The 15,042-nt window shown below is 43.5% G+C and overlaps 1 protein-coding gene across 3 annotated transcripts in view; it reads left to right on the top strand.

The window, feature by feature from the left end:
- Positions 1 to 1,546: 1,546 nt before the first annotated feature.
- The window catches only part of RUFY1 (RUN and FYVE domain containing 1), a 40,657-nt gene continuing 27,161 nt past the window's right edge, over positions 1,547 to 15,042 (top strand). Inside the window, exons 1-5 of one of the 3 annotated variants that reach the window (XM_025040732.1) lie at positions 1,547 to 2,064; positions 9,615 to 9,788; positions 11,141 to 11,258; positions 13,589 to 13,690; positions 14,467 to 14,590. In XM_025040732.1, the coding sequence (XP_024896500.1) occupies positions 1,683 to 2,064; positions 9,615 to 9,788; positions 11,141 to 11,258; positions 13,589 to 13,690; positions 14,467 to 14,590 (900 nt within the window). In that variant the 5' untranslated portion in view covers positions 1,547 to 1,682. Of the gene's footprint in view, positions 2,065 to 9,296; positions 9,439 to 9,614; positions 9,789 to 11,140; positions 11,259 to 13,588; positions 13,691 to 14,466; positions 14,591 to 15,042 lie in introns of those variants that run through there. The other 2 variants (XM_006923254.3, XM_025040733.1) reach the window with 2 other exon arrangements.

Raw genomic sequence — 15,042 nt, 5'->3', positions numbered from 1 at the left:
CAGATTTTGTTAACCAATGTCACCATAAAAATATTAAAATATAATGTCCTAACTGTAATAAGAGAAATAAGTCTATAATATGTATTTCAATATGCAAATGAGGCACAACTACCACTAAAAGAAATGTAACCAGACATTTGTACCTTTACATAAAATACCCATGATTGTGACAGCACAGGCATTGTCTTAACATCCCAAATACCAAAAGCAACATAATTCTGGGTGACCAGTTTTCTAAATTGGTAAATAATTACTAGGTTTTGAACAAATCAACTTTGTTGCATTCTGAAAAAATTCAGAGTACATTTATAGTAGTCATCGTACTGCTCACCAATATTCCCAGACACCAGTAGGATGGAACTTTCTAACTCTCTTAAACTTAAAGGTGGCATATGACTTGCTTTGGCCAATGAAATGTGTATAAGCAAAGTCTGTCACTTCAGAGCTGGGCATTTAAATGTCGATGCAAAATTGCTCTGAGTTATGGGACCTCCAACAGCCCGGATCCCCCAGTGAAGCATGATGTAAAACACACTTGTTATGTTAAGTCACATACAATACTAAAACTCTCCCCCAACCTGGAAAAAAAAAGGTGTGTTTTTGTGCAAAATGGAATTAGGCTCCAGGCTCTGATCATTATAAAACTTTTCACTTAGGTGATTGTCCAGGCACTGCAGAGTCCTAAAGGATCCTGACAATTGCTTGTCATTCCGGACTACGTATCACTCATGTCCACCCCACTCCTTGATCACTGTGACAATTCAAACACCATCCCCAACAATTCCCCACTCACTCCCCTCCCCACTGTAAACAGCTGGCCTTAAACAACCAGGCAGATGATGAAAACTAATGAATAGGGTTGGACCAAGATGCCTAGAGAACCTGGTCTTCTAAACGAACTGCCACTGCCCACTCCACCGTTGCCAAATCTTCCGATTTTTCGAAAAGACCCAAATCCAGATTTCATGCAAAATCTTTGGATTTCTAAATATCTGCAACTTAAAATTTTTAAATTTAAATTTTAAGCTCTCTGGGAGTCAAACCAAACAGTCCTATTGGTTTGTTGAGGTCCCTGTGCAGCACTTTGCAAAGTGTCAAATACTAGTGAAACTTGAGTCCCTACTTTGCAAAATTTTCTATTCCAAGTGACAAAACAGACCATAACTCCTTACTAGTGTCTTCCCCAAACCGCATCAATTGGGTAACAGCCATTACAACTACTAACGTCTGCCTTGTGCTCCTTACTGCAAAATCTTATTTAATAATGAGGTAGGTTCTGTCATTGTCCCCATTTAGCTAATAGCAAACTCGAGACTTTCTGATTTCCAACCCACCACAATGTGCCCCTAACTACAAAGTTGTCCTGGTTATTTCATTTTTTAAATCCTGTTTCCTGCCTCACCTGCTTCCTTACCCACCCTTTTCAGGGCTTGTTCCGAAGACCGCTGCAGAAAAATGACTAAGTAGAATAAGTAAAATATGAAATGAAAATGAAGAGGAACCAGTGTCAAGAAGAAAACTGAGGCCCTGGGGGCTGTGATCAGGGCGGGCGTCCCGCTGCAGAGAAACGCGGGAGAATAACTTCCTGGGAACAAGTCCACCCGCTGGTGGGCACCGGGCGCTTCCCGGGTGAGGACTGGTGTCATCCCAAACCTACTTAGAGTGGAAGGAAGGAAAGGAGGATGGAGAAGGAGGACTTGGCGAACAGGAAGCGGGGCAACGAGGGCGCGGGAGCTCACGCCCGTCCGCCGCGGACACGTGACGCGGCCAAGATGGCCGATGGGGGAGACGGTTCCCCGGCCGGGCGGGAGCCAGGGCCGGGGCCGGGGCCGGAACCGGAGCCGGGAGAAGAGTTCGAGATCGTGGACCGGAGCCAGGTGCCGGGCCCGGGCGAGCTGCGGAGCGCCGGGAGGAGGCGGGCGGCGGCAGAGGGCTGGTCGGGACCCATCCTGACTCTGGCGCGCAGAGCTACCGGCAACCTGTCGGCGAGTTGCGGGAGCGCGCTGCGCGCGGCCGCGGGGCTGGGCGGTGCAGACGGCGGCGCGGATGGCGCGGCGCACGCAGGTAGGTCCGGCGGGCACGCCCCTCGTGCTCCCCGCAGGGTCCGCGGCAGTTGGCTCTGATACACGGGCTGGCGCGACCCTGGTAGACGAGTTGTACGAAACTCACGTGTCCACATGCCTGACTTCTGTGTTTTCTTTGCACCGGGTGGCGGCCGCGGATATCCACACATGGGGTGAGGTGGACTGGGGTGGCGAATTTCACTCTGTTCCCCAGACAGCATCTTTCTTCTCATTGGTGGACCTTAAGGAAATGTGCGAGTTTGAGCTTAGCTGATCCGTATGCATTTTAAAAGCACTTAAGTTCTCTGCTGTCAGTCTCAAAATTCCAGCGAGGTGACAGCGCACCACACGCCCCATTGAGTCAAGGCACCAAGGCGGAAGTCAGGAGGTGTGGTTGCAGGCAACTTAGCTATGCACTGGACACAGCAGCGCACTTCCCAGACTGTAATGTGGGGACTTTTGATTCACCCAGTGATCTGTCATAGTCCTTTTCAGCCCTGTGTCTAGAATAATTTCAGCACATTAGTGAGAAGGACGGAAACAATGTGTGACTCGGTAGCCCACATGTGGCTTGTGGCCGCATATGGCATAGCACACAGAACACTTTCTTCTCCATGGCAGTGCTAACTAAACACTGGAGCGCTGTCTAAGAAGCAACAATGTGCCCTGGAGGTTTCTTGATTCTGTCCTGTCCACTGGACAATTTGCTACAGAAGTCAGCACTAACACAGAAACAGTGAATTGTGAGAATTTCAGTGGTTAAGAAAGATTAATGAGTAGAGTTTAGAATCTGACTTCTTTTGAGATTCTGGCAATGGAAAGTAGGTGGAGAAGGTAATGAGAGAGCCTGTTCAACCCAGGATCTGGTTCCCTCTAGCTCCCCACATTTTTATGGGTCAGTGGGGTGTCTGTGTACCCACCCACTGGCAGACAGTCCCCAGAGTCAGGCCTGGGGTCTTCTGGAGGCCTCTTGGATAGTTCATGGCATGTAGTAAGCAAATAATAAATGTTAGTTGTTCAGTGATAAATAAAATGTGCCAGTGCCTAGAACAGTGCCTAACACAATAATAAATATTTGAACGAATGCATATTTGAAAAATACTTGTTTTCCATTTATGGTGGTGCTATGAATAATAGCCAACACTTATATTGTGTTTCCTAGGTGCCAGATCTTAGTCTTAGATCTGTGCATACATTAATTCATTTAATCTTCAATAATTTTATAGCAGGACTGGCTTTATAGTGTGTAATCAATGCAGGCTTTGGTTAATGTGGTCACACAAGGCCAGACACTGAGATGTGACCCATGCTTGATATTCTTAGTAATTATATGCCCGAATTTGTGTTTTTAAGTGAAGTCCAGTGGAACAAAGCAACGTGTGGGGGTCTGGGAGCCAGGCTCGTGTGGTCCCACCTTCCACTGCCTTCTTGGGACAGATTCTCGGCTGCCCTGACTCACTCGAACTGCCCTGGGGCTTCTCCCTACACCTCCCTGACCCCACTCCATGACCACTGCTGGCCCAGGGAGGATCGAGTCACACCTTCTGAATCTCAGGGTAGGGCAGGGTATCCACTGCCATGCCCCAGGCTGGCAGCACCACAGCACACTAGGCAGGCAACTGGGCAGGGGCCTCTCACCCACCCCAACCATATACAGATAGCATCCCTGCAGGAATGTTTTTTTGAAAGGGAGACTGACTTCCTACCTCCACCCACGAGCCCGCCCCATATGATAGGTGCCATTATTATCCCCTCTTTATAAAGAAGAAGACCAAATTAAAGGGAAGTGACTTGACCCAGTTACTCAGAAATGGCAGAGCCAGTGCTTAACCAAGACATCTGCCTCTCAAGCCCACGCTCTTAGTCATGACACCTTGATGCCTCAACGTCTCTAATTTTATAAGTAAAATGTCATAACGTACATATGGATTTTTTAAATTAGACAATGTAAAAAAATATATTAAGTAACTGCCTCTTGAATCTGGCAAAAATCATGAACATGGCTTACCAAAGGCTGACATGTGGGGAACAGCTGGGAGGAGCTGTGTGGCTAGCCCCTAAAGGTAACCGGAATTAGAAGCCATCTGGTAGGACGACAGTGCGGGTGAGGAGAGGAAATGGACCCAGGGCATTGCTCTGGGCATCGTGCTGGGCAGAGGCCTCAGAACAGCAGGTCAGGGGAAGACGTGGCCCTGGCGTCAGCCAGGTCGTAGGTCTCTGTCCCATTGATCTGCTGCCACAGCAGTGAGGACAGAGCTTTTTCAGAGGGAACAGTGAAGGAGCAAAGGTCAAATGTTAGCACTCTTGCCAGATAAAATTTTTTGGTGATCTAAGTTAAAGGAAAATGCTGTGGAATGTCGTGGAATGCTCTGAATGTTTGTTTTACAGTGTTATCCCACTTGCGGTCTGGAAGCTCAGCATATCACAGCAATTGTGTTCACTTAGTTGTCTTGTTTGATTTTTTGGTTGGTTGGTTGGTTGGTTTGTTTTAAGATAAATGCCTGTAGTAAAACAAACAAAAAAATCAATCCATACTAAAGAAGATTCCGTGTGGAGGCAGTCCTCCATCCCAGACACTGTCTCCAAGCCCGTCGTGTCTTACAGAGTGTCTGTGCTTGTAAACATCCTTTCGTCTCTACACACACACACACAGGTTTCACACAAACCACAGGACATACACACCAGGTTCCACATCTTGCTTTCTAGAGTGATGCCTCCTCCTAAAACAAAACACATTTATGGAATTAATGTACCTGCCACAATGTCTTGCACATGGGTACTCACCAAAGACGGCATTCTTTGATTTTAAAATTATGTATTTGCCATTAGGTAGGTGATACATATTATGCCTTTCTCTGTTCTCTTCCATGGGAAATTTTATTTTGTGGTGCAGCTCCTTCCAAAATGAAGCACAATAACTTTTCCTACTTCACATGGCTGAACATCTTAAGTTAGCCATTGAGATGGTAATGAAAATCTCTGAAAATTAGGAAAGTATAAAATAATGGTTTCTTTCCTTGTCAGGACAAAATAACACCATACTGAATTGTAAGATCTTTTGAGAAACCTACAGTCTATTCATAACTAAAACTCAACTCTGTAAGAATCTAATCACTTCTCTATAATTCAAATCCAAACCCAGCAACAACAAAAAAAACCTATACAGCCCATTTCCCCTCCTGAGTACTTATTATCTCAACCAAACATTACAACAAACCATCAGCCCTTTGAGCTGTTTGCAACTGGTAGTTGCATTTTTTTTCCTACCCTGCACAGTATGAAAGCATTAAACAAAATTTTTTAAGGCAATTAGCAGGTTTCACATAAAAATCCAGATCACCAGCTTCTCTTGAAAACTCTGATCTGACACTGTTGACAGCATTCCTCCAGCAAGAGGGTGGCTGGCTTCATGTGTTACAGGAAGCGACCCGACGGAGGAATTCAGACACTCAGACAACTTTGTTAGAGGAAGGAGAATTTATTAGGCCGGTGGAGCACATGCACAGCTCCATGCACGAGCTCGCTCTAGTTAGATTTATTACAGTTTATATACTTCTGCAGTGTCCATGCAAGGGGCACGTGATTCCTTTGTCTGAGGCTTCACATGTGCCTAATCCTTACTCAGATGGAGAGGAGGAGCTTTGGGTGGAGGGCTACAAGCAGGGAGGAATTTCCAGACCATTGGTCTTACAGGTTGTTTGTTTTGTAGAACCCACGACCTTGGCGTTATAAGCTCCATTATAGGATTCTTGAACAGAGGGACGGGACACCTAGGCTATAATAAGCAGGGTGCAGCACTTATTGATGCCGGCACCTGCTCAGTGGATTCCTAGCCAAAGGCTGAGCTCCATTTGTAACATAACAAGCTGTTTTACACAGTCTTGTTATTTCTACACAGCTACAGAGCTAAGGAAGAACATTAGTTGGTTGGCAAGCCATGAATCAACAGATGTGAGCTGGAGAGTCCTTGAGGTGGGGGAGGTAGCTATGGGAAAACATGTTAGGGGGAAAGCACTGGGCAGAATGAGGGGAGATAGCAGTTTTAACTTGCTGAGTCTGACATTTCTGCAGGCCCTTTCCTTTGTATTTTTTCAGATGCCTCCTCTCCTCCCTCACATGTTCTCTCCAGCTCATCCTCTCTCTGCGACACTCTATAGGTTACAGGCCTGGCCCCTCTTCTATGAGGGTCAAGGTCAAGATCCCTGATCAGACCATTTATTTGGCAATTCAATTAGTGTAGAATTTTATGACATTCTCTTTGTGTGTTGAACTATTATTAATTAAGCTTAGAGATGTGACTAGCTTGGCCAAGGTCACAAAGCTAGTAAAATTGAGAAATGGAACAGCTTAAAGATCCTTCCAGCTCAAACTTTCCTTAACTCTCTAAATTGAGCATGAGTAGGAATAGGTGACTAATTCAGCAGGGATGTGGATGGTGGCTACGTGGCTGTGTTTCCAGTGGTAGGAACAACTGCCACCCAACTCGGACCACCTACAACACATATTTTGTTCACATGACCCCCTAAAAAAACTTCAACTTTTAAAGTTGACATATACAATTCTTCATAATTTTAAATTTTAGAATACATTTTCTGGCTTATTGTAAATACTGACTTTTTAAAATAAAACTGTTACATCACTTTTAAGTGTATCAAGTGGTATGTAAATAATGATTTGATAAGCACAACATTCATCTTAAAAATAAACGTTATTTAATTTTAATTTTACATTTAATTTTACATTAATTAATTTTACATTTTTCCCTTTTTTTATTCCTTGAATTTCCATTCCACTTCAACGTTTTTAAATTTTTTATTGGTCATCTTCCCATATGTCTCAGCCAACAATATGTAAATAAATTAAAATTTAATAAACTTTTCTTGTGACTAAAGCTCTAAGTGTATAAAAATTTTCCGGAATGAATTACCATTAAAATTATTAGTAAAACTCAGTTGATAAAAGGCATATAATTTTATAAACATACATAAATTTTTCTTGGAATTGCTTAATTAGCTAAATGGTATTTTTTTTTCATTAGCACATATCCATAGATGAGTATATATGATTTACTGATAAGATGTGCTAGCACTCAATATCAATTTTATTTCTATTTTCTTTATATGATCCCAGAGAAATCTCCTTCATGTAAATATAAATGGATAGTTTTGTTAGAGCAGTATTGCTCAAGTCTGTGATCTCCTTCTAAAGTTATATGCCACAAATCATGTTGATATAATGTCAGTAATTATTATTTTTTGTTTATTTTTGTTCAAAGCAAATGAAAATTATTTGACTTGCAAAAAAGGATGGAACCTCGTCATATTAAGTAAATTTCTCAACCTCTGGGAAATTCTCCCCCAAAAAAGGCTTTCCCAAGACTTATCAAATGATAATTATACTTCTCATTCTTTCACTTAAGTTACCTTGTTTAACCCAGAACACTCAGAATGGTTGGGGACATCTAAATATTGCTGATTTCATTACACCTTTTGCCGATAAAATCTTTTTTACAAAAAGATTTATTTTACTTCAAATCCATTTTCATGAAAACCTTGGAGCTACAGTTTGGTTGGGCCCATTTAATTCATAGAACTTGTCCATCAAGTTAATGGCACATTAACTAGGGTATTGAGTACTGAGACTGGCTGGAAATAATTACATATATTTGTATTTGTGGGGGGAAATGTTTTTAACTTTATAAATTAAGGATACCCCGCAGAGGTCTAGAGGTCACCTCCACCCTACACCCCACCACAGCTAGGTTTCCTTATCTAATTGCAATAAAACGAGATTGGAAGCTTTTCCTGTTGTTGGTGACTCCATTGATCATCAAAGGAAGCTCCACCACCATGCGGTGTTGTGGGACTTTTCCCCACCCCAGGTCAATGCATCAAGAAGATATGGGATAGAGAATTGACGCTCTTTTGTAAACTAGGAATAAAAAAGTGCCTGTGAGACTGAAGACCTGGAAATCGATTTCTTTAAAATATGTGGGCCTCCCTAGCCATGGTGAACTTCCTTGGATAATCTGACTGGAAGACCACTGCGTTTATAGACCAGGGTCCAGGGTCTTTAAAGTTAAATCTTAACAAATTGCTGCTATCGATCTGATTCAAGTTATTGATCTGATTCAAGTCTCTCCTTCCTCTTGATGAAGTTTTACAATATCATTTCCTTTGCCAATCATCCATGTCATTCAAGTTTGAAACTTAAAAATTAATACATGGAATTCTCTCAAAATTTAAAAATAAACCACCCTCACCCAAAAGCTTTACTTAACTCATTTTTCTGTCTCCACAACCAAGGAAATGTTTAGACAGATTTTTCTTTTCCAGTAGCTGTCTTCTTAGATTTTGCTAAGAGAATTGAGAATATTTAATCCCAGAATATCTCGTCTCAATATTATTGCCTTTATCGTAAATTGTCATACTATCGTTCTTTTTGATTTAGCTACACATATATATACTCTTTTAACTACTTCCATTTTAATGCCCATGAAATAAAAACAAGGATTAACATCCAGAATGTACAGATCAATACAAGATTTAACAAACAATTCACAGAATACTAGGAAACAATATACATGACAATTAACCTCTGTAGAAATCTGACAACAGCAAACTAAAACTGTGCGATTTCCCCCGTCACCTCCCTCCCTCCGTCCTAATTGGCAGATGTTTGAAAGATGGAAGTTGGGGCGCGCCGCCGGGTCAGGGCCTCCTCCGCGCCCTGCGTTATTTTTCCCGCCAAGACTTTATTTGGGATCTACATTTTTAACAAATTTCTAGAATGAATTTCTTGAGTTTGAAGGGAACATTTAGTAAGCATTTGTCATGGATATCTAATACTGATTGAAGACAACGTTTATAACCCTCAAAACAAAGTGAAAGGGTTAGAGTTGAAAAGGAAAGACGGCTGAGTTTTACTCTAACGGTTTAACAAAAATAAAACTGTAAAACTTGTAATTGTCCACTAATTGTAGGCGAAAGGTCGGCAACAACTGAGAGGCAGACGCTCCCCCAAAGGAACTGAAGGGGAAACTCTCAGGCAAAAAAGCGGCCCCCAGCAGCCGCCTGGGAAAACGGGGGACCACCGCTACCGATGTTGAGCGCGAAATGGCGGCCGCGAGCTCCGTGGGCGTGGCCTCGGGCTGGGCTCGCCCAATAGGAGCGTTCGGGGGCGGAACACTTTCCCAGCCCGCCCCTAGCTTGGGGTAGGGCCTCGCGGAGTTTGTGCTCTTCGGTGGGTTGGAAATGGGATGCCGCGTGTAGAAGGGGCCAATCGCGGCGAGTTTTGGTAGGGCCGTCGCCCTAGCAACCCGCAGAGCCGCGGGAGAGAGGCCTCTCGAGTCTGACTCAACGCCCAGGCTGTACAGGTGCGGCTGTCACCTCCAGGAATCCGGTCCCGAGTGACTGCGACCCCCAGTTATCCGCACGTCGGCGTTCCTGGCCCCCGCCTGGCTGGTCTTGCCTTCGTTGCCCTGCTTCCAACCTCCTCACCCTAGCACGCATACAGTCCACTAACGAAGCTCTCCTCGCTTCTGCCCCACAGCTTCCAAGTGCCAGATGATGGAGGAGCGGGCCAATTTGATGCACATGATGAAACTCAGCATTAAGGTCTTGCTCCAGTCCGCCCTGAGCCTGGGCCGCAGCCTAGATGCTGAGCATGCCCCCTTGCAGCAATTCTTTGTGGTGATGGAGCACTGCCTCAAACATGGGCTGAAAGGTGAGCCTGGAGGGGGAGTGGGGAGGTCCAGACGGAGAAGACTGGGCCAGCTGTTGCTCAGCATGTATTCATCAGTGTCACACATTGTTCTGGCTGCTGGGATAACAGCAATGAACATAATAGACAAGGTCCCAGGCTACAAGACTCGACATTCTTGAGCAGCACTGTCCAATAGAAACTGCCATGCAAGCCACATGTGCAATTTTTAATGTTCAAGTAGCCACGTTAAAAAGAAAGTAAAAAGAAATAAGTGAAATTAATTTTTATGTTATATTTTATCGAACGAAATATATCTACAGTAATATCATTCTGACATAATCAGCATTAAAAAGCCTTATTAATGAGATTTTGTATTCTTTTTTATAGTAAGGCTTAAAAATCCACTGTGTGTTACATTTCAGCACATCTCAATTGCACTAGATACATTTCAAGTCCTCAGTAGTACATGTGGCTAGTGAGTACCTTGGACAGCATAGTTCTAGAGGTGGAGACACAATAAATGGAGAAACAAACCAATGTAATTACAAAATGCTACAAATTTAAGGAAGTAAAATGGGTTAAATGATAGAGAATCATGGAAAACACATTTCAGCTAGGATTAGAGGGGAAGTTCTTTCCGGAGATGTGAAATTGTGAGCTGAGACCTATGGAAGGAGACAGCCATGCAAAGATATGGGGAAACCAAAACAACAACAAAAACAGGTGCAGAGGTCCTGAGTGGGACCACCTTGTTTTGAGGAAGACACCAGGTAACTGAGGTGTGCTGAGGGGGCAAAAGTGAGGTCAGGGAAGTGGGAAGGGCTGAATCACGTAGGCCATTATAGATCAGGTGAGGAATTGGATTTTATCCTAAGAGTATTTGGAGGATTTTAAACAAGGGAAAACCAAGACCTGGCTTAACATTTTTAAAAGAACTTCCAGCTATGTGGAGCACAGATTGTCAGAGTAGGGAGGTGACAATGTTAGGAGCAGGGAGACTCATTAGGAGATTATTGCAGCAGTTCAGATGAGGGATGGTGGTGGTGTTTGTTTGAAATCAAATATTGATTTCGGCATTGAGCAGGAAGGAGAAAGAGAAAGAATCTCACTAGTGATCATATGAGACACTTGTTTTATTTCATGGGCAAAAAATACTTGGAGAAAGAGCATAGTAGGTACATCGGAGAGTCCCTGTCTCCAGAGGAAGGGAGAGCCCATTTCTTACTTGGCCTCTCCCTGTCCCCAAAACTAAATCAGAAGGATTAAGTGGAAAGATTAAATCTGAAGCATTCATGTGGCTTTTGAAAGAGACCGTGGGCCCCTGCAGGCATTTGCAACCTGTTTTCACAAATAACACTTGTTTTCCCTTTTAGTTAAGAAGAGTTTTATTGGCCAAAATAAATCTTTCTTTGGTCCTTTGGAACTGGTGGAGAAACTTTGCCCAGAAGCATCAGATATCGCCACTAGCGTCAGAAATCTGCCAGAATTAAAGTGAGTGAGAAGTCGTTACAGTGATTGGATGTTTCAAAAAACTCCCTCGTATTTACATATTTCTAAATTCCTTGCTGAAAAACATGTTTTATTTTAGAACAAAGTGTAGCATGAGCCACACTCTGCTTAGACTTTAGTCCAGCTCTGCTGCTCATTATCCAGATGCAAGATTTACCCCTTTCTGAGCCTCAGTTTCCTTTTCTTTAAAATGGAGACAGTGATTCCTGCTTGTAACACAAGGTCAAATAGGTTGCAAAGGCATTGTCACGTGAGGAGCCATGACAGAAGAAAAGGAGTCCATGTTACACTCCTGGAATTACTGCTTCCAATACATCAGGACAGTTTCCTGGATAATATGATTCAGGCCAGATTTTAGACTCCAGGACAATGGACATTTGTGAAAAGGCTGAGACTAACAAATCATTTGCCATGTCTGGATTTGCCCTTCGGGTCCCAATCATAGGCTCAAAATCAAAAACTGGACAGAACACAAAGAAAGTGCCATCATGGAGTCTGCATTTAGAAGGGGTCCTAGAGATCCTTGGCCAATGCAACAGAGCCCCTGTGACTGTCCCGCCTCTGTCTGACCCTTCTTCTGAGGAGCCAGCTGGTTCCATTTTCAGGTGATAATAATAGCCAACATTGGCTAAGGGTGTGCTGTGTGCCAGGCATTATGCTAAGGACATTTCATTATCTCATTTAGTCATATACAGAAGCCTCTAGGAAAGCTGTTAGTATCCCCATTGACAAACATAGAAACTGAGACTTAGGACAGGTGAATAACTTGCCCAAGATCCCTTGGCAAGATGTGAACAGTGGCCAGAAAGAGGACACAGGTCTGTTCAACTCTGAAACCGCCCTAAATCCTGCTGAGACCTTTGCTGCAGAGCCCCGTGACATAAGCAAGTTGCAGGACATTGTAACACGTTAATTTTCTTTTTATAAAAAGGGAAAAAAATAAGAATTGATATTTGTTTTCATGTTCATAAAAGTGTTTTGGAAGTAAACTAAAAACAGTATATTAATGTATAGGGAAGGGAAGCAGGGGAAAAACTTAAGTATTAAACTGTACATATTGTTTTGTGGCCTTTTTTCCATTTAATGTTAGATTTTTAAACCCTTTTCCATACCAAATACTCATCTACAACATCATTTTTGAAATGGGCACATAGCAGTCTATTGTACAGCTCATTTGTTTAATGTCCCTGTGGGCTTTGTAGTTGTCTTCAAATTCTCAGTATCCAAACAGTGTGATGGTGACCACCCCCAAACTTACTTCTTATGGACATTCTAAACTATTCCCTAGGACACCTTACTAGATGCAGGGTTTGGGTAACCAGCAGCCATCAAATTGACTGCTAGACTTGTGCCAGTCTACACTCTCACTGTGCAGCATGTGTCAGTGCCCATTTTCCACATCATGCTAACATTAAACACCATTTTTTCCTACTTTATTTCCTCTCCTTTTGACTCTGGTCTAACATCATTTATTTGTGGGGAGTGCGGAGTTGTTCAGAGCCTTTGCGTTGAAGTTAGATTAACCCTTCCAGGACTGGCTCCTGCGACCACCCAGGACACACTGCAAGGCTTCAGGCCTGAGAGTCCCCACGTCTGCTGCGGTGGCTCCACACTGTCCTGGATGTTACACATGTGGTTACTCTGCAGAGAACAGGATCTTCTTCTGAAACAATGTTAGATCTAAACTTGGGAAGCTTTTTTTCCTTCTAATGTTTAAAGCCGGCCTTTTCAAAATTACACCTCTGAGACTGGTTGCACAGCAGTGAGAATGTACTTAACACTACTGAACAATACAGTTAAAAAGTAGATTTTATGTTATGTGTGTTTTACCACAATTTTTTAAAAATTGCACCTTTGAGTTAATGCCTTAGAAACCCTGTGAGACTTCAGCACTTAACAAGAACTAACAATGTTCTATCTATTAATCTTTTGAGAGACTATCTATTATACAAAGCTAATCTAATATTTCCTGGCTCCCTGTGAAATCTTATTAACATACTCAGAGTTTTATCTGATTGTATTTGTTCCAGAAATCAGATTTTTGTGGCTTAAGATTTTTTTTCTCTTTTGTCAGGAAAAACAAATACATGCCCATGATACAAAATTCAAACGATACCCAAAGGTAGGCTGTGAGCTGTGTCTTGGCCTTCCCAGACAGTGTACTCACCAGCCTCCAGAGCAGCTATTCTTACCACATTCTCTGCATTCACAAGTGTGAATATGTTTCTCTCTTTGGCTAAATCAGTTCTTTTTCTTTGTTTTCTGTTGTTATTGTTACGCCACAACAGTTCGATTCTCTCTTTGAATTCTAGGACAGCTGTGGGAAGGGGCAGAGCTTGGCTTTACCTCGCACTCATGCAAAAGAAACTGGCAGATTATCTGAAAGTGCTGATTGACAATAAACATCTCTTAAGGTATTTCATCACCTGTCTTTGCTTGTCTTTTGCTAAGGAATTCGAACATAGTTCTGTAGTTCATTTTAAATTAAAACAACGGTCTATAAGGTACAGGGCTTTTATTCAAATTATTGTTTTCATACCATGGCCTCTTACTGAATGTATCTTTACATGATGAATACTGATTTCAAATATTTCTGTCCTTTGTACTTTGAGCACAGTTACACTGAGTAACTTTTGAGTTACAGATTTTGTCATCAGGAACTAATTCTTAAGACAATAAGTTCCCATGCATCCATCCACACACACACAGTAGTGACCAAGCAGATCATTGGGGACCAGAAGCAGTCATAGGCAGGGGATGGAGCCCCAGTGCAAACTTCTGCAGTGACTAGGCGGTAAGGAAATAAAAGCCACCAGTCTTGCCTCATGGGACACATAGAGGAGGGAGGAATTTTATTCTTGGATGTGGGGGAACTGCGGGTTCCCACTTCTGTTGACCCGAGAGTAAGTGTAGAAATAGGAGCCAAGAGGAGATGAGAAGGACTGGAGTCTGGGGTCCCAACGTGGGAGTTACCCTTAGATAAGAGGCAGGGAGCCCATTCTAAGCCACAGGAACAGAGGCGAGGCCAGAAAAGAAACAGCAGCACTAGCAGCAGGAGAGAAATGAAAGGCCGAAGGAAATCCACCACCGAGGGAGCTTCTGGCAGCCAGACCACCAGCTGGGAAATGAAAATAGGGCTTGGTGGGTGGAGGCGGCACCTGAGCAGCCCCCTGCCTTCAATCTCTTTCAGTGAGTTCTATGAACCCGAGGCACTGATGATGGAGGAAGAGGGGATGGTGATCGTTGGTCTGCTGGTGGGACTCAATGTTCTAGATGCCAACCTCTGCTTAAAAGGGGAAGACTTGGATTCGCAGGTAAAGCAGCAATTTGGGCTCCATGTGAAATGCTTTCTTTAGGCCGGAAGATCTGCAGACAGTGCTGAACCTAAGAAGGGGACAAAGGGCGTCTGATAGAGGGCTGTGCGAGGCTGCGTGGGGCAGAGGGGGCGTGGGGTGAAGAGATTATGGGCAGAGGCGCAGAGGTACACAGAAGCACAGCACATTTGGGAACAGAAAATGTTCCTCTGTGGCTGGGACACAGGATGTTCCGTGAGTGAGGAGAAGTTGGAGGCCGGGCTCAGCTTTGGGCCATCAGTGCCATGCTAAAGGGCTTCACGTTGTCCCTTGAGTTCTGGGAAGCTGGTGAAGGTTTTCAAGCAGCAGACTGAAATGATCAGGCTGGGGTTTGAGAAGGATCAATCCAGCAACATTTAGGTCATGGCCGAGAGAGAGACAGCAAAAACATGGAGCAGGCACGTCTAGGAATC

This window comes from Pteropus alecto, unplaced genomic scaffold (assembly GCF_000325575.1).
Source record: "Pteropus alecto unplaced genomic scaffold, ASM32557v1 scaffold78, whole genome shotgun sequence".
NCBI lineage: Eukaryota > Metazoa > Chordata > Mammalia > Chiroptera > Pteropodidae > Pteropus > Pteropus alecto.
The sequence above is the reverse complement of the archived record's forward strand: the minus strand, read 5'-3'. Positions and strand labels throughout refer to the sequence as shown.